The sequence below is a fragment of the Acinonyx jubatus genome, chromosome C1 (assembly GCF_027475565.1).
Source record: "Acinonyx jubatus isolate Ajub_Pintada_27869175 chromosome C1, VMU_Ajub_asm_v1.0, whole genome shotgun sequence".
Taxonomy (NCBI): Eukaryota; Metazoa; Chordata; class Mammalia; order Carnivora; family Felidae; genus Acinonyx; species Acinonyx jubatus.
Window position 1 is genome coordinate 55,603,114 of NC_069381.1, and position 19,687 is coordinate 55,622,800.

Below are 19,687 nucleotides of genomic sequence, written 5' to 3' on the forward strand. Positions count from 1 at the left end.
TTCTGTTTCTTTTCACGGAGGAATTAGGCCCATGTCTCTCCAAGGACAGCCACTTAGGCATGAGTCCAAGGGATCCTTGAAAAATTAAGAATGTGTTGCTTGTATTAGAGATTAGAGGATGTTGAGTGTTTTCCCTTGAATGAGATGCATAATATATAAACAGAAATTACCAAATTCTATCTGATCACCTGCTGGATATTTTAGGGGAAATGTAGCCTCTTGGGAGTCTAAAAATCAGATCACCTGGGCTGAAGCCCAGTCTCAAGGCTGATCCTGCCCTAGTCAAATCTCCCATCTAGTATCACCCACATTCCACCCCAAAGCTGAAGAACCTGCTGAACAAGTTCACCCCTACTGAGGACAGAAAGACATATATACCACAGAAAACTCCAAGATCCATGCAGGCCAGCTAGGTGTTTTTAGGGTTGGATTTAGCCTCTTATTTTGCCCAGAGCTCCTACATTACATGAGAACCTCTCGATGTGTATTTGAAATAAAGGCTTCTAATCTCCAGGTATAGGTGTGTGGTATGTGTTTACATATCAAGCAGGAGACACCGAGTAACCAGATCCTGCATGAGCCAAGAGATTTGCTCACCTCATAGTGCAGCCGCCGGACTTTGCTCATGGCTGGCAGGCTGGACTGCTTCCCACTGATGTTCCGAAACACCTGAAACACCATGAAGCACAGAAACAGGAAGTAGAGGCAGAGGCAGATGCCAGCCACAATGATGAAGGCCATCTGATGGTTTCCAGTAAAGGAAATGGCAGGCTAGCTGGGGACACAAGCATGTCTCAGCTCTGTTGGCAACAACACCCTCTGTCTCCAAATAGTTGGGCAATTTTCAGGAGGATAAAATATTAAAACTGGTATTCTAATGCCAGTGATAGAGATTTTCTGACATAGAAGTACAACAGAATGGAATGAACCAAATTGCTGTCTGAGGCGAGGAAGAAGAGGAATGGAGTCTTGCTTGTGAGAAATGCAGATTCCAGGGCCCACCTTAGACCTACTAAATCAGAATCTGCCTCTTAAGATCCCCAGGAGATATGTATGTACAATAAATTTGAAAAGCACTAAAATACTGGATATCAGTTGCAAATTACTGATCAGGTAGAATGCTGCATTAAAATCACCTGAAGTGTTAAAATGCAGCCCAGGTTTCACTGAAGATATATGAAATCAGATTTTTCAAGAGCAGGGAAACCAAGAGCAGGGATCAAGTTTAAGAACCACTGGGCTAGTTAGTCCTTGGACTTTTATAAGAAGAGTGAGACACCCTGGAATCAGGAAGTGATGGAGTGGGGGATGGGAGCAGCCACAGCAGCTAGAAGGGATGCTGGGCATGGGACCTAAGTCCTTGAAGTAAAACCAGGGAGGAAATTCTGTTTGCAATCTTCTGTTACCACAAGAAAAATCTTGTCAGATGGGACAGGGGGCAGAAGGACAGATGGCCAAATTGGGAGATGAGGGTGGGGGCAGTATATACGTTGAAACTGATCAGGGCAACCCTGAGACCTATCTTTAAAGCTTAACTTGAGAACCACCAAGGCTTGGGGTACACTGAGCTGGCTTGGGAGGCAGGTGACTGGGAGGCTGGCTTGGGGTACACTGAGCTGGCTTGGGAGGCAGGGCAAGTCCTTTCTGCTCCAACTCTACCCCAAGTTGCATATTTTAAAAAATTTTAACAAGTGTGAACTCAGCATGTATATTTCATTAAGTAATACATTTAATGCAGTTTCTCCTTCTTCCATAAAGCCAACAGTACCCTGGAATGAGGAAACCTGACATTTTATTTGCCTCCCTGGACCTCCATCATATCTGTACAATGAAAAGGTTGAAGTAGACTTAACATTATGAGTACTTCCCGTGTTGTGCAGCTCACATTTTGGAGAGGAAGGATGGGAGTCATGGTGAGATCAACTCTCTCATCTTTAAGGTAATGATACTACTGAATCAGTTTGCTCACAAAGTTCTTGTGACACTAAGAAGCCCAGATAAACATCATGGCCGAACAAAGCATTATTTACCAGCACGTGACAAGATATTATCCATCAGGAAATAATACAACTCCAGCCTTTCTCCCCAACTCCAGAGGAGAGTCTTTTTCTCCCAAAGCTCTTGACATATTATTCAGGAAGATAAAATATTTAAATCCGGCATCCTAAGGGGGATAAGCTAAGACCATCGCTTCTGCTTCATGAAGATGACTCAGAGTTTACACCAACCAACCAGAAGCGTCGGCAACTCCCCTGGAACTAATCACCTTAGCCTTATCTCCATGCGGTCTCAGAAAGGAATGGCAGCAGCACGTACGCTGGCACACCAAGGTCACTGTGAGAAGTCGCGCACACAGATGACTTTGGAAACGGGCTCTCCCACAGGGGCCCAGATATGAGCCTCTGTGGCTGCAGGGAAAAGCTAGCCATGCCGGAGTCTGCAGTAAACAAGCGTATAGATCATTTAGACAGGCTGTGGTAAGACTAGCAACTCTGATCCATCTGCTGTGAGGACGCACTGCAACTTCTTCATTTTGCCTCCTCTCACAGAGCTTAAAAGCAAGCATTCATTCTTCTTCTTATTTGCCTTAATTGCACCATTATCATTGGTCTGAGGATCAAAGCTCTGGCCGAGCACACATGGAGAACATTAGCAGGACTTAGAAAATCATCTTGAGGGACCAGGTGGCTATGACAAGAAATGAAACCCTGAACCCAGCAAGGAAGGATACAGCCAGCTCTGTTCCAACATCTGTAGTCCAGATACTGTAGAAGGGATTCGTGAGTTGTACCCCTCTACAAAGAAAAATGATATGGAAAGACACAATTAATACAGAGGCAGAGGGGAACTTTCTTTTTACACATTCTTAGTGTCTCACAGCCAGAGGGGTGGGAGCTGTATTTAGACTAAGAAAGGCTGGCAGACTTAAAGAGAAACAGAGTCTGAAGGATAGGGCCAGCACAAATATCTTCCATCTATAAAGGGCTTTGTCTTTGATTTAATCCCAATCTTTATCTGAGGATGTGACCATGTCCAGTGCTTTCACCCCATAGGCTCCCGGCCACCCTTCCCCTCTTTGAATACCTCTAAAGGAGTTGGAGTGGACATAGGGATGCACATGTTAGCCCAGGACCCCACAGGCACCTGCTCACCTCTCACACATATCAAATATGAAGAGGCAGAAAGAGCCAACAGCAATTGGTCCAACTTGCTTCCAATACCCTGCTATGTGATTCCGCTCATGCTGATCCTGAGGAAAACCAAATTGAGAAATGAGACAGGGGAAAGCAAAGCACTTCTATAGTTAAGTCAGTCATTCAAACACCTGTTGTATATCAAGCATCACGCTAGGCTCTAGGCAGAGGAGAATGAGTAAGACCAAAATCTTTGTTCCAAAGGAGCTCATTGTTATCAGCCCACCCATAGGGGCCCTCATAGTAATAGGAACAGGATGCTATGGGAACCCAAAGAAATGTCTTGTACCCTCAGCAGTGGAAGATCTATGGTCTGTAAAAGGACTCATTCAGAGTTGAATTCCTATGTGACTAAACACTTGTGTTTGATCAGGTGGGTGGTGCCCAGAGGACAAAATAAAGACTCTAAGGCATTAAAATATGTCAAGAGATATATCAATATCTCTCATGGTTAGGATAATAGACATATATTCTCCCTGTCTTCATTAAAATCAAGAGTGGTTCCTCTTGAGAGATACAGAAAGATACCAAGAGACAGAGAATGAAGGAATATAAAGTGAGAAAACAGGGAAAGGCAGAAGACAAATTGTAGCAGCCAGGCTGGAGCCCAGGTGGGGACACTGCACACAACTCACTCTGGGCACTCCACCATGGCAGGCTGCGCTGCTCTACCTGAGTCTCCTGTATCCTGTCCCTGCTGTGAGGGCTCATTCTCAGTGCAACACTGCTGGAGGGGCCCTTATGGCTACCCCAGCCGTAAGCTAACACCTCTCTCTCCTCTCACTGCTCTCCTACAAGGGCTGCAAGTCTTCAGAAGCAATGATCAAACCATTATGGGATTTAAAAACAGTCCACTACTACGAAGCTGATTGTGCCTGACAGGAGGAGCAAGCTCCAGCTGGCACATCACCTTAGCCACAACGTGATGACTGCACCATTCTTATTTTTATCCATGGTACCTTCAGTCCCGCCTGAAATATGATTTGATGTCTGTGCAAACTGAGACCAGGGAGGTAACAGGGGTTACTAGGCCACCTGGACAAGTTGCCAGTGGGAAAGAGCCAGGCCCACATTCACTGGGGGTTACCTTGGTCCTGGGGACAAGAAGAGCTGAAGCCAAAGTAGAGGAAATGGTGGTAATTGTTGACATTTGTGTGTTTACTTTCTGTAAAAAATACATCATCTCATTTAAATCTCACAAAACTCTATGCGTTAGGCCTTTAAACTCCACCTTACAGACAAGAAACCTGAAATTCTGAGTGATTAAATCACTTGCCTAAGGCCACCTGGCTAGTTTGTAAGTGGTAGAGTAGGAATCTGAACCAACGGTCTGACTCCAGACCCTTCCTTCTAGTCGCTTCCTTTGTCAGGAGGCTCTTACCATCATGTGCTCGCCACAGAAGATGATCCAGAAGGAGAGAAGCATCGCATAGAAGATGCCCTGTCGGATGTCACCAAACAGCAGCATCCAGGTCCAGTCAAATCCAATGGAAAACCACTCCACCGGGATGTTGATAAAAGTCATGGAAATACCAAGGGCAAAGATAACTCTGATCATGAGAGAATATCAGGAAAACCACTTTATTCATCTGGGAGGCAGATTTTCAAAAAAACAACCCAGTTTTGGGAAATGAGATGTTACATATTAGGACTGAAGCCATACGATCAGTTTCTTAGCTCTCATTTCTACAGAGATGCAAAATGTCTTATTTTGTTAGCACCACTGCAGAACGAAGGAGTGTTACATTAACATTTTCTATGTAATTGAACCTAACCTCCTTAATGCCCTGAACTTTATTTTGGTACCAAATCAGATTAAGATCTTCCTACAACGTTTTCCCCTGCCTTTGCCTTCTTAAGCAGACCTCTTTGAACATAATTATCCCCGCTTACCTATTCAGGTAATCATTAACCTGATCATTAAGAACACTCATTATCATCATTATTATGATATCCTCAGCTACTAGGAACAAGCATGATTGTTTCAATAATAAATCACTCCAAACAACATGAAATACTTCTTTTAGCTGTGTGTTTAGTTTTTATTTTGTTTTTTCCCTATTGTACTATTAATTGCCACTGCTCTATCAAGTTCATGCGTTTTGTCACTGATTCATTCATAATTCCATTCATACCTATGAAATACAAGGGTTAATTAAGCACGGATGACATACCAGGCATTTTGTTAGGGCTAGAGATACTAAGAGAGTAGCCCTCTTCTACTCAAGGAGATATATGTAGTGGCTGAGCCAAATAAAGTGTGACAAGTGATATGACAGAAGTGTGCACAGGCTGCCACATGGACTTCTAACTTTGACAGAGACAGAAACTGAGACGAGCTGGGAGTCAAGACTGGGGAGGTGGAAGGACATTTCAAGCAAAGGGAAAAGCCTGGATGGAGGCACAGAAGCCTGGAACAGCCTGAAGCATTTGGGGATCTGCATGTAGCACATACCAGGAAATGACAGGACATGACACTAAATAAGTAAAAAAAAAAAAAAAAAAAAGCTGAGTTCATGAAGAAACTTGCCTACCCCATCAGAGAACTTGAAATTTATCTTAAAAGGACTGAGGATCCAATAAGAAGGTTAAACAGTGGAATGATATCATTCATTCATTCAACACATTCATATTTATTGAGTTCCTACTATGTGCCAGTCACTATTCGAGATGCTGGGGATATAGTAGTAAACAACATAGGCAAAGATCCTGCTCTAATGATGCTTGCATTCAGCAGGGGTGAGAGGATGGGTCTGGGAGGAAAGATAACAAATAAATATAGAATATAATGAAGAAAAATAAATCAAGGTAAGAAAATGAAGAAAGAAGGAATACTACTTTACATAAGGTGGAGAGGAAAAAGTCTCTAAGATAAGAGACATTATGACAGGGCCTGAAGAAAATGAGGAATTGGGCTACAGAGATATCTAGGAAAGAGCATTTCAGACGAAGAGAACAGCAGTGCAAAGGCCATGGGGTGGGAGCATACCAGGCATGTCTAAGCATCATCAAGGGGGATGGTGAATGGTAGAGAGGATCGGAGATGAAATCAGAGGATTTGAAATGAAAAGCCAACAGAGAGCTTTGAGCAGAGGAGTGACAAGATCTGATTTATACTTGAAAGTGAACACTGGCTGCTATGAGAATAGACTATAGGAAGGACAAGAGTGGAAGCAAGAAGGGCAATTGAGAGGCTATTTCTAGTCATCCAGGTGAGAAATGAGAAGTGAAAGTGAGTTAGACTATGGTGGTGGCAATGGATACGGTGATATTTCCAGCTGGGTTGGACGAGGGGTGTGAAAAAAAGAAGTAAAGGATGACTCCTACTTCTCTAACCTGAGCAGCTGAAAGGATGGAGCTGCCATTTCCTTCAGTGGGGATGCCTAGGAGAGGGGCAAGTTTGAAGCAGAGGAAATAAAATGTTGTTCTTTGCATGTGTTACATTTTTGTGCAAGTGAAGATGTTAAATAAACAGCTGGAATATTTGGGTTGAGGGCTGAGAGAGGCTGAGGTTGAGGATATAAATTAAGAGTCATCAGAGTGTAGGTGATTTTTAAGACCGCAAGACTAGACGACATCACTCTGGGAACAGGCATAGCTAATAGAGAGAAGAGGCCCAAAGACTGAGCACTGGCTCCCAAGTTTAAGAGGTTGAAAAGACGGTTGGAAACAGCACTGGAGACAGTGATGATCAGCAAAGGAGGAGAATAACCATGAGAAGGGTGAAGAAGGCTCTGTGAAGAAAAAGGAAATGACCAATTACATCGAATACTGGTGATGAGTCAAGTGAGAACTGAGAAGTGACCATTGGATTTAGAATGTGAAGGTCACTGGAGATCCTGTCAAGAGCAGTTTTACTGAGGGGTGGAATGGGCCCAAGAAAGAACAGGTGGAGGAGATATACGGACAAAATTTTTGAGGAGTTTTGATATGAAGAGGAGTAGAGAGATGGTGTGGTGGCTTCAGGGGGAAATAGGAAAATCAAGAGTTTTGTCTAAGAATGTGAAATGGTATAGTGTGTTTGTATGTTAATGGGAATAATCCAGCAGAAAGGAAAAGTCAGTAATGTGGGACAGAAAGGGGATATATCTACGAGCATATCATCTTTATGGAGGTGAGAGGGTTGGGCTTAGGAGCAAGGCAGTTTGTCCACAGTGACAGAGAGAAGTATCTGACTCAGACCACGGGAATGAAGAGCAAAGACAGAATAGAGAAACAGAAATGTGAGAGAGGTTTAATCCTTAGGATTTAATAATAAGTTGCATGTGAAAGCTGAAGGAGTAAAAAGAGTCCAGGATGATTCCTGGTCTAATCACCTGCCTAAGTACCACAATGACCACTTGAACTAAACCCCAGCAAAACCAGGACGATGGCAGGCAGATCTAGAATGCCAGTGTTCTTTAAGAGTGCTCTGAAATCAGTTCTTACTTTTCTAGAAGCACTGGGGGTCGGGACATCATAGTGATCCTCCTCCAATACCACACCATAATGATGAAGATGCTGGGCGTAAGGAAGGTCTTCATTGCAAACCACACCTTGGTGAAGCCTCCATTTTGATGGATTCCCTAGACAAAGACCAATCATAATTTTGAAGGTGACTATACTTAGTGTTATTTTCTACCAGAAAACGCATTTTGGGGAGAAGTGAAAAGAGATCTTTTCTGCTGAACTTTCAAGATCAAGAGCTTTAATATTCATAGCATGTACCCTCTTCATCCTTCCCCTGCCCCCTCCTCAGGCACTGTAAGAAATCTAAATAAAAGGCAAAAAAAAAAAAAAAATGGACCCACTCTATACAAAGGGAATCATTAAGAGCATGATTAAAGATTTTTCTGTGAGACTTTTTTATTGAAAAATTGGAGCTATTTTAAGATAGCTCCCAAAATGTTGGGACAGTAAAATGTGTTAAGGTAAATCTATACAGTGGAATGCTACACAGTATTGCAAAGTATATTTATATTATATTCACAATATACTATTAAACAAAAAAAAAAAAAGCAAGGAACAAAGAAGTCAGTTGAGTATGATTTTTTTTGTTTGGAAAAACTATATGCATGTATCTTTCTATCTGTATAGAAAAAGTCTGTAGGGATATATATCAAAACCTCAACAGTGATTATTTCTCTAGATATTACGGGCAATTTTTATGTTATTTTTTGTGTTTACTTTTGCTTCCTAATTTTCTACAATAAATGTGCATTTCTTATGTGACTTTTTTAGATAAAAAAGACTCTTGGTCCATGTTCTATTTTTTTTTTTTTTTGCCTGTTAAACAAATAAAATGGAAAGAACCTAAAAAACACCATTGCTACCTTTAACATTTGTGCTTGAAATAAACTTAAAAAAGAAAAGAAAGAGGAGGGGGGTGCCTGGGTGGCTCAGTTGGTTAAGCATCTGACTTTTGGTTTTGGCTCAGGTCATGATCTCACAGTTTGTGAGTTTGAGCCCCACATAGGGTGCTGTGCTGACAGCGCGGAGCCTGTTTGGGATTCTCTTTCTCCCTCTCTGCCCCTCCACTGCTCTCCCTCTCAAAATAAATAAATAAACTTAAAAAAAAAAAAAGAAACATTTGTCCTTGCAAGGTGAGACATGTGAAGAAAAATTACTTTTATCTTGGTATTATTACACAATCATGACCATTATAATAAAATCTTAAATGGGTACAATAACTGCATTACTTTCCATTTCTGTAATCTCTCATGTCAATTTAAATCTCAGCCATCATTTCTATTTCTCAGGTGACGCAATGGGCACACGGAGATTCCAAGGGTGAGATGGAGTTACTTTCCAACACACATGCTCACAAACCACTGTTCTGAGCCGGTGTTCTAATGTCACATGCTGCCTGGACCCAGTAGATTCACTTACCACCAACTGAATATCCTTTATTTCCCCAATTCCAACATTGATTTTCTTCTTCTCATTCACAGGCAGCCGGATGTTCAGAAGGTAGTACTTATGAGCTACAGACCCGATTTCCATAAAAGGAAGGACATCACATTCATAGTAACGACCCTCATACTCCGGGGTCTGGAAGAAGAGCAGAGAGTTTGAGACAGAATCACTATTTCCAACAGACTATGTCTAAATTGCCTTACCTTCGCCTCATATCACCAATGCTGAAAAGCTAATGCTTAAAGGTATACCTCAGAGCTACAGATAACAGGGCACACTGGAGGCATGGTATCCAATGGCTGCTCCCTCCACCCCCCCCCCCAAAAAAAGACCCAGCCACATTTGAAGTGGAACCAGAAAATTTTAGATAAAAAACAGAAATCTCCTCTCTTAACAAACGCTTTCTCAGTTCTTCAGTCCGCATTAAGCTTCACATCAGAATAACCTGGTCTACCAGGCCTATTAAGGGCTTTTTATTTGCAGCACATCATGGGAGACCACTACTATTCCGTGACTGTTGGCTGCATGGAACAGTCAACTTCTGAAATGTTCGTCACACTCTTGGATGCCAAGAGTAATTATTTTCACGGCTTTTGCCTGAAGCTACAAGAAGGTGAAAATATCTTCTTGTTATTGATTTGATAGAAAAAGAAGCAAGCCAAGGAACACTTAGAATTTGGGGAAGATAGAAGGGATAAAAGGTAATAATGGGATTAGGTTGTCAGAGGTGCCAACTTGGAATTTTCTGCCTCTGAAGCTTCCTAACTGCCCTAGAGGTTAGATGGCAGAAGGGAGCAGAAATTTTAGTTAAGCCAAATTTAGCCCAATTTCTAGAAAAGCCTCTTGGACTTCCTGCCAATGATTGAAGAGCTACTGCTCAGAAAGCATGGTTGTGAGACATTAAAGAGTAGGGGTGCAGGTTGCTTTTGAAGACTAAATTCTGCTCTACCTCACCAGGACTCCTGGCTATGTGGCCCTGCTGAGGGGTCAGGGTAGGGGAGTAAATATGGGCATGTAGAGGCATCAGCTTTAGTAGCTAGGGACTTTTCCCTGATAAAAGAGATGAGTGTCTGCCATCGATGTAGGGTTTATATGCCAGCTTCAGTATTTTCCTGCTGTACACCTCTTAACCAAGTGATAGGGAAGACCTAATTCGCTGTTCCTAAGCCTATATTCTCAGGACCAACATAATTTTTTTGTATATCTTTAGAGTAAAAAGTCCAGTGGAGAAATCAGAAGGAAGATAACAAGTAATCCACAATCCGACTGGTGTATGAAGAGTCTCTCACCCTTTGGTGATCTTGGAGAATTCTTTATTGGACAGAGCTTAGAGTGTAATAAACAGAATTTTGTATAGAGACAGAGACAAAAGTAGAGGTACAGCAGGCTAATACCTGGCTTTTATGCTTCCACTCTTCCCTTCCTCACTCATAGCAGACATTACAAATCAATCATAATAGTCTTTCATCCACTAAGGTTTGAAGGACTCTTTCAGAACTATTCGTTGACTAGACTTGGCTTATGAGATTTAAAACAATTCTTCTGTCAAAAGCTTTTTGCTTCTTTTCCAAACTTCAGTTGCAGACTGGATGATTCTTCTTATGTAGATTCCTTCTCTCCTCTCTACTCCTTTCCTTTACACTTATAAATCAGGGCAAGTATTGGGGCTCTGCAGGAACTACCCTGCTCAAATTTGGCCTCAGATTAATCCACACTGAAGAAGTTAATTATCCTCTATGTTAACAGCAAGAAAGAATTTTCTTATGTGCTTTCCTTCAGGGTCTTGTTTTATTTCTAGAAATTGAGGGTTTGAGAGGGAAGGGAACAAAACTTACTTAGTCTATTGCCACTGACTTGATTGTATTTCTCGCCCAAGGTCCCAAAGTAGTAGCAGTACTGGGTTGGGGGACATAGGTCTTCCAAATCCAGCCTCTAACTCTGATGGGGAAGAGGACCCTCAAGTACAGCAGGGAGAAAACAGTGATGTTGCCCCAGACATGTACTGAGGCATGTGTCTGTGGTAGGGAAGGCACTGAACGTCATGTCAGGAGACTTCTATTCTAGCCCTGATCTGGCCCCCTGCTGGATTCCTTGAGAAGGTCATCTGCCTCATTCAGCCTCACTTTCCTCCTAAGTAAATAAGATCTCCAGGGTTCCTTCTAATTCCCCATTCACGGTTCTCTCAGTGTCCTCCACTTCCTCATCCTTATAGAGAAGGTAACACTACCACTTCATGAGACAAATTTACCTTCAACAAATTAGGCACATCAGATTCTGGGATCTTGGCCTGGCCTACCTGTCTCCGAGACAAATTCACTGTCTCCTGTTGGGGACTTATCCTTATGCACCAAGGTTCTGCCTCTGCCAGTATTTAGGGCATTTAGGAAGAAAGGCACTCCCCCCCCCCCTTCCTTTCCCCATCCCCCTCAGTCCTCCCCCAACTCCAGCATGAGACTGGCTAATTAGGACAAATTACAGCAGGTGGCAACTTGACTTTTTTTTTTTCCCAACTCACAATCCACCAGGGACTAAAAAGCTTTAAAGCAATTTCTCATTTAATCTTCAGACTCAAGACTAAATTTCACTGCAATCAAAAAGCAGAGATTTGATGATTCATTTCCTTCACACTTTTCAAGGTTTAATATCTTTCTTGAAAGGGATCAACACATCCTAAAGATAATTAAGCAGCCATCATTAAGAAGCAGTTCCAGGCTTCTTAATGACCTCCCCCTCACTCTGCTTCTCAGCGCCCTCCAAGTGTGTAAGTGAGGCAAGAAATGACTTTTCCCTTTTCTGAGGATGAAATTCCATACCCCAAAGCTTCATATACTTGAGCTTAGATATCCAACCAGTCTCACCTCTGAAAGATGCAATCAACTTGCAGTGACAGAAAGGTTTTAATTAATTTTTCCCACTGCATATAAAGATTTGAAAATGTCAGATATTCCTCTCTCCTGCTACCTCAGGTTTCTCCCTACCATTCATTTTCACCTCCAGATTACCCCCAAGTACCTACCCCAAACAATTCCAGATGATTTTTTTAGGGGATGGTACTACATTTGGCAGACAGCAGAGGGTCTAGGGCAGTGACATTTAAACTCCATGAAACTGCAGGAATTGAAATCCTGTTAAAACACAGATTCCTTGGTCCTACACCCTGAGATTTTGACTTACTAGGTTTTGGGTGTGAACCAGGCCTGGGAATCTGCATTTCCTACAAGCTCCGAGGTCATACTGGTGTTGCTGGTCCTCAGACCACACTTTCTGTAGTTCTGGTCTAGGGAACCTGGGGAAGGGAGAGTTCATAAATACCAGGTTCCCCTATATATAGGGTGTGTGGGTTGCCCACAACAGTCCTGGTGGCCCACCTGGTGAAACCTCCTCTTTCATTCCCAAACATATCCCAGAGAGGATATGAAATAATAAGGTCACCCTGCTTGTGTCCACCATCTCATTTAATCCTTATAAAGAAACCCAAAGCAGCTATTATTATCCCACTTTGCAGATGAGAAAATTAAGCTTGGACAGATTAAGTACGTTTGCCTAAGGCCATGCAGTCAGTAAGTGATACAGCCTGGATCTGAAGCCAAGTGTGTTTTGTTCCAAATCCACACTTTTAACTAAATGGTAATACTATGAACCTGCCCTTCCCCATCTTACTCCTCTTCAGTGTAGGGTGGACAGCTGGGGCATGATACCCAGAAGCTTCAACCTACCATTCCTACCATTCATTCCACAGGACCCCCCATCTTTGCAGCGATAGCCAAAAGTGAGGCCAGGAAAGGCCAATGCTAGGAGAGAAGAAGTACTAAACTGATCGATGAAGCAGGTATTACAAAGCTGCCCAAGTCCTTTAAAAGCAACTGATCCGAAGATGCCAGATGACATAATCAAGAAAGTGTTTCAGTGCTGTTGGGTCTCTCATGCACTTCACACAGAAAAAATGAGACAATTTCTGTACCTGAAGGGACATCAGAGGTCACCTAGCTGATGGTGCTCCATGTCAATACCCTTAAGGAATGTAACCATGAGTGACAATAACCATGGTTCCATTTCATCTTCACAGAAACTTTAGTCAGTACGGGCAGGGGAGTCAGAACCTGGGAAGGTGTGTGTGAGGACAGCACTTGGCAATGAAAAGGGCCCCTGGCTAACTGTGACCTGGTCCTTATACCATCAAATCCTACTATCCTTTGAGGGTCACTGAGTCAATCTTTGCATTTTCATTTATGAAAATTAAAGGCCTTTGTCCAAAACAAAATGTCTCCTTATTTTCAATGCAGGAGAGTAACCTCCCTCCTGTGGGCGGTTGAAAGAGTCCTCCTGGATGAACCAGAGAAGGGAGAGCCTTAAAAATGGGTTAGAAGACCCAGGTCTCAAATGAAATTAGATTTCCTCCCTCAGGGCCTCTTTTTGTATGTGGTATTCACTGGGATTTTTAGTCTTTGTACCTGCACATTAACTCTGGCAACAAAGGAATGCCTAAGAATCAGAGAAGCAGACACAAGCATTGATCCAGTATGAACAGATTCTCACACCTCAAAATAACTTAGCAACATTCTTCAGACACTCTCAGTGCTTAAGAACCAAGGGTTTATTTGTATGGAGCGATTTCAGAGAAACAACCACATCACTTCAAACAGACATTCTTTCTTCTGTTCCTTCTTCCTGAACAGGGACATACAATCACCACATTGCCCTTTTCTCTACTAAGACAAAGGATGACGACTAACCTTTGTGGGTCATTCATACTAAGGAACATACCTGTGAGCTGTAAAGAAAATCTTCCCACATACCTGGAACCCAAATAAAAACCCTATCAACTTAGACACCAAGGCATCCTACCTTGGGGGATGTGAAGGTACATTTGAGTTTCCGGGGCACTCTCTCGTGGGCCATTTCAGTCCATTCAGCAAACATATCATCACGGTAAGCCAGGGAAACATCCATGGAAACTTCTGCATTTTCTCCTGCAAGAGAAAGGATGCACAATTCAGAAATGGCATCTGGGAAGGTATTTTGGAAACAGTTCAAAAAGTCTCATAGGCTCTGCCACGGAAATGAAGACAAAACAATATATATTCATTTCTCTCAAACTCCAGATCCAAGTCTCCAAATCTGAAACTTAAAAGTCATAGGGTGAATGTTGAAGTTGGATGCTCGGTCCCTTCCTTAACCTCTCTGCCAAAGAGTCAAACAGCTTTCATGTAAACTCCTCCAGAGACAGGGGTCTAACTCTCTCCGAAGCAGCTCAAGTGGTCAGATTGTGACTCATGATCAGCACTTATCTTCCTGAGACTTGCAACACAGGTCCTAGGCCTGCCCAGAGGAGTTACATGGAACGTGAGGTCCTTCTTCCACAGAAGTGCCTTAGGTACCTGAAACCCATACTTCATCTGCCTGTGTTTTCTCTCCTATCTGATAAAAATAACCACCGCTCAGAGACATGATTTAAGTACGCTCTGTGCTGCCTTTGTAACACACTCTAGTCTCAAGGCGTCTTTCTTAAAATTACTCCCAAAGAAGTTCTCAAAAATGGGATCTTTTATTTCTCAAAAACTCAAAACCCCTTCTGCAAATGGAGGGGAAAGTTAACGTAAAAGATGAAGGATTTTTCCAAAATTAAAGACTTATATATGCACAGATAAGAATATAATAATAAGCACATCATTGTGCAAATGAATATTCACATGTACTTCCATATCAGTAAGAACCATAAATGGGTTTAACTCACCACAGAACTCACTAAGGAGACGAGATGAATAAAAATTGCCTCTATCCGTTATGTCTGTCTTAAACTGTGCCGAGCAAGTTCAAGAACAGGAGAGTCTTAATTGGGGAAAAAAAACCACACAGATCACATTTCCAAAATGGTTGGAGAACCAGCTTTCACTGGCGTTATGAGATGGAGTTCAATTCTAGGCTCTAGAAACAGATGATAACTGCTGTTTGGAAAATTAGGGCTTTCCATCCACTGGCCCAGTGTGACCTGAAGCCAATCTGACAATGTGAACCCCAAGTTCTCTGAAATCCAGAAAGAGAAAGAAAGAATGCAAGAAAGGAGGGATCTGAGGCCATCTGGATGTAGATGAAACCCTCAATGAACACCAGTGCCCTGCTACTTTCTTAGTACTATTTAAATCCTCAAACATGGTGAATTGGCCATTCCTATTTTCCTCCTCTCCCTCTTGAAATGCCACAGAACAAACAGTAAAGGAATTCAAAGGATACTAAATCACAAGGGGAAAAAGTGGTGATGACACGAGCAGATCAGGGATTGCAGCAACTTTTAAAAAAATGAAAAATACATGAAATAGGGCTTCCTGACAGCCAGAGAGAGGGGCACAACCTAAACTGCAACAGAAGGGCTACTGTGGGAAAGTGAGCCATCATGTCCAGGAGACCCCCAAGGAGCTCAAAATTTGAAAACACCAGTGCTGCAGAAGACAGATGAGGCATGGTGCCGACAACAGGGTAACTGCCTCAAAGTTTGTACGCAAAATCATTGGATCTCCAGGTCTTCTATATCTGCCTGTCTCTGCACAGTTTGAGGAGAAACTCTGGACTTGGAGACACCAGGCAGTGCAGAGACTCAGGGCTGAAAACAGGGAAGTACAACTCTCTACATAAGAAACTGTGCGATACCCAGCTTGACAGAAAAAATGCTTACAGAGTTTGTATGTCCTCTTGGTTGGGGCTCAAGCTGGCCACAGCTGCTCCTTGCTTGACAGCCTCAGTGGTCAACAGAATGAACTGGCCAGAGCTCTCATATTAGACACCAAGCTTTTTCATCCTTTTCATTTCTTTTTTTCTTTTTCCTAAAGTTTATTTACTTTGAAAAAGAGCACGAGCAAGTGGAGGAGGGGCAGAGAGGGCGGGAGACAGAATCCTAAGCAGGCTCCACACTGACAATGCAGAGCCTGATGCAGGGCTTGAACCCACGAACTGTGAGATCATGACCTGAGCTGAAATCAAGAGTCGGACGCTTAGCCAGCTGGGCCACCCAGGCGCCCCTACATCCTTTCATTTCTAAATTGGGACTTTCAGCTATATTGTGTTGAAAGAACACTTCCAGAACCACAGGACTCAAGAGTATAAATGTGAAAAGCTGTAAAAGAAGATATCAGTCCACATACTGGGCTTCTTGGGGCCCCAGGGCTCAGAGTAGCACTGGCCTTAGATATTGGCAGGAAGGGCCCTTAATTTGGGATCCAAATTTTAAAGGGCCCTACTGTCTGGCCCTCTTTCTAACTATTCCCTTTCTCATAGGAAGAGAAACCCTCAAGTGAAAGGGACATGCCCACCGAGGGCCTAAACCCCTTACCCCTACTTTTAGAATATGCTTGGGGCTCCTGGGTGGCTCAGTCGGTTAAACAGCCAACTTCAGCTCAGGTCATGATCTCGTGCTCCATGGGTTCGAGCCCCGCATTGGGCTTTGTGCTGATGGCTCAGAGCCTGGAGCCTGCTTCAGATTCTATGTCTCTCCCTCTCTCTGCCCCTCTCATGCTCATGCTCTGTCTCTGTCTGTCTCTCAATAATAAATTTAAAAAGTTAAAAAAAATTAGAATATGCTCCAAGAACTCAGGACCCCAGAATACCCTACCCTGATAGCTCTGAGCCTATCTGCATGGCCTTGGGGGGGGGGGGGGTCTTCCCCAGATCTGGCCTCCTAAGGGGAACTATACAACCACTTGCACACCCCCTGGGCTCAGGAGTGGTCAAAGGCTACTCTTTGTAGGATACAGTCAGAGATGGAGCAAGGAGTGGAAAGAAAAGGCATTTAGGGGCCCACAACTCCTTGGTCAGTCCCATTTTGGCACAGAATTCCAAGAAGTGGAAGAATCCGAAATTCAAACCTGGCTTTCCAGTGCATTATGAAGGCAAATGTTATAATCAGATAGTAGAACTTAACTTGGCTTAACAATTTGTTGGCCTGATTTATCACTTTTAGGTATTTAGACATATGACAGCTATGCTTTCTTAGGCACTCTTGCCTTGGGCCCAAATGTTAGGGGTGAGCTTCATCAGAACAGGTGCCTCAGGGAGAGGGAAGGCCAGACAGACTCACCTCCTGGCCTTCTCCCAGCTTTAAGAGTTATTCCCATCTATTGGGAATCCCTAAAGGAAAAACTGTTTTAAAGTACGCTGTTAAAAGCAAACAAATTTTAAACACTGCTTTCATGTCTGATTACTCTGTATTTAAGCCCATATGACTTCCGCGCTTTCATTTAAATGATATCATTTAATGTTCCCAACAAACTCTATGAAGTGGGGCACAGATATTTCCTTTTGATTAGTGAATTAGCTGAGGTCCTCAGGTATTAAGTAATTTGCCTGAAATCATACTGTTGTTGGTAATGGGAGGGAGACAACCATTTTCAAATTGCCTTAAAACACAATTATCTTTTTTTTACATTGCTTAGAGAAGACTGACTACTTGGTATTAAAAGTAGCCCATCAAACTAGTCACAAAAGATGAATAAGGAAGTCTTCAGCAAAAACACAGGCTCTAAGCAGACACCCTCTCCTTGACGCCTGGCATCCATCCTGTGCGTAAGAGGTTAGAAATTTCCCAAGAATACATGGCTAGTAAATGACAGAGTTGGGACTTAAACCTGGGTCTGGGTCACCCCGAAACCCCACTACCCTCAACTACCTTTGTTGGTAGAAAACAGCAGGCTTCAAAAGAAACCTAACAGGGGGCACATGGCTGGCTCAGTTGGCAGATGGTGTAACTCTTGATCTCAGGGTCCAGAGTTCAAGCCCCAAGTTGAGCGTAGAGCTTACTTTAAAAACAAACAAAATGAAACTTGACACCTGAATCAAGCACACTGCGGTAACACGGGCTACTCAACTCTAACCAAAGCCTTTGCAGCTTTCTACGGGAGAGAAATATGTAGTGCTTTGGAGGCCATGAGCATGGCTTGCAGTGTGTCTGGAATTCTCTCATCTGAGCTACACAGCACCATTTCAGAAACCTGACTGGGGAAGTGTGACATGCCCTAAGAACGTGATGTGACGTGACATGATGGAGCTGGAAGCCTGGGGCCAGCTAAGTTCATGTTGTAGTCTGCCCCTAACCACATGGGAGATCAGGGACAGGGTGGGTCTGGATGTGGCACTAAGCCCGTCTGTTGGAGGCAGCCGCTTGTAGCTCCAGACCACAGCCATCATGAAGCAGTACAGGTCGGTCTCACCAGACCTTCTGCTTTTTTCAAGACAAAGCAGAAATGCAAATTGTTATGAAACATCTCTCCATTTTTAAATGTCTGTAATTAATTCACTAAAAACAAAAACTAAGCTACAACAAAATGAAACTCTCTGTGCAGTTCAGCTAATGAAATATCAGGTGATCTGGGTGATACTGTGGAGGTGAGATTTTTCATACTGCCTTCACACCACCATTCTTTTCTTTCTGTTCCACCATCAAGTGACGTTCTTTCTAAAACTTTCTATTACTGTTCACAAACTGTATCACATGTTTCGCCTCATCCTCACAATCACTTACTTCCTGTGCTGTCTGAGACAGGTGTCATCATTCCTGAGCTAGAGAAGTCAAGACTCCAAAAGCCCCACTTCTAGAAACATCAGAATCAAGCTTCTAGAGTTTCATGAACTGCAGTCCTATACCTTTTGGCTGTCTTTCATAGTGTACTTACAAAACAGAAACCACAGGGAGAATGGCAGGTTCAAGTGACCCTCTGACCTTCCCTTACTGGACTTTGTGATATCACCCCCTGGCACATATGCTCAGGCTTCTAACCCTGCTGGAACAGGACTTGTCTCTTAGGATTTTGTGACCATTAAGTTAGTTACCATGTGGGAAAAAAAAATACTTAGAACACTGCAGAAAGCATGAAGGATTAGCTACTGTTTTTATCATTTTATTAGGGAACTGAAAATCTAATACCCACCTTTAATTCAACATCATTACCAGGTCTCAGGAACATCGAACTTCCCACTATGAACCCCTATCCAAACCTGGAACACAGACCTCAGAAACAGGAAAGCACTGGCCAGAGAAACCCAGCAAAGCTGTGAAGTCAGCCCCCTGAATCATTTTCTCTTCTGCCTCCAATGGACTCAGAAATAAAGTTCAGCTTTAATGACTATGTTGCATGTAATAAAACACCGGTTTCATGACTCCCGGGATACTGCGTGGGCAATACTGCCCCCCTTCCCCCAACACCCCCAGAGATAATGAAAGTGAAGAATCCAATTTGAACTCCCTGGGAGAATGGCAGGAAGGCCAAGGCTACCCCTGGCACCTGGAGAACGATCCCTATAAAACGAGGACACTGGTTATACCTGTTCCATGGGGAAAAGTGGTAAGGTATCAATATAGGGCATTTGTAGATTTGAAACCCATGGTTTTCCACACCTATACCAAACCAGCAGCTTTGCTATTCTGTGGGCTGTCCAAGCTTCACATTTCTCAAATGGCTTTGGAGACACATTTTAGTTGGGTGGAAAATTCATTTGGAATACTGGGAAAGGAGGTGTGGAAAGGCACTGTGGTTCTTCACATTTACTATTTTCATCCTGTTACGGGGGTGGTGCTCTGACATGAGGAAATCTGCACTCCATGGTTCTGTAGG

The 19,687-nt window shown here is 43.0% G+C and overlaps 1 protein-coding gene across 4 annotated transcripts in view; it reads right to left on the bottom strand.

Annotated features, from left to right (window-relative positions):
• Positions 1–19,687, bottom strand: part of WLS (Wnt ligand secretion mediator) — a 100,560-nt gene that overhangs the window by 18,398 nt on the left and 62,475 nt on the right. For 3 of the 4 annotated variants that reach the window (XR_003420134.2, XM_027058899.2, XM_053214207.1), the window contains exons 3-10: positions 13,935–14,059; positions 9,063–9,224; positions 7,623–7,759; positions 4,576–4,744; positions 4,282–4,359; positions 3,153–3,250; positions 2,732–2,795; positions 598–741 (exon numbers count right to left, since the gene is read on the bottom strand). Coding sequence is in view for 3 of the 4 variants with exons in the window: in XM_027058899.2 (XP_026914700.1) it covers positions 598–741; positions 2,732–2,795; positions 3,153–3,250; positions 4,282–4,359; positions 4,576–4,744; positions 7,623–7,759; positions 9,063–9,224; positions 13,935–14,059 (977 nt within the window). In the remaining variant the exon portion in view is untranslated. The remainder of the gene's footprint in view (positions 1–597; positions 742–2,731; positions 2,796–3,152; positions 3,251–4,281; positions 4,360–4,575; positions 4,745–7,622; positions 7,760–9,062; positions 9,225–13,934; positions 14,060–19,687) is intronic. The other variant, XM_015083388.3, reaches the window with a different exon arrangement.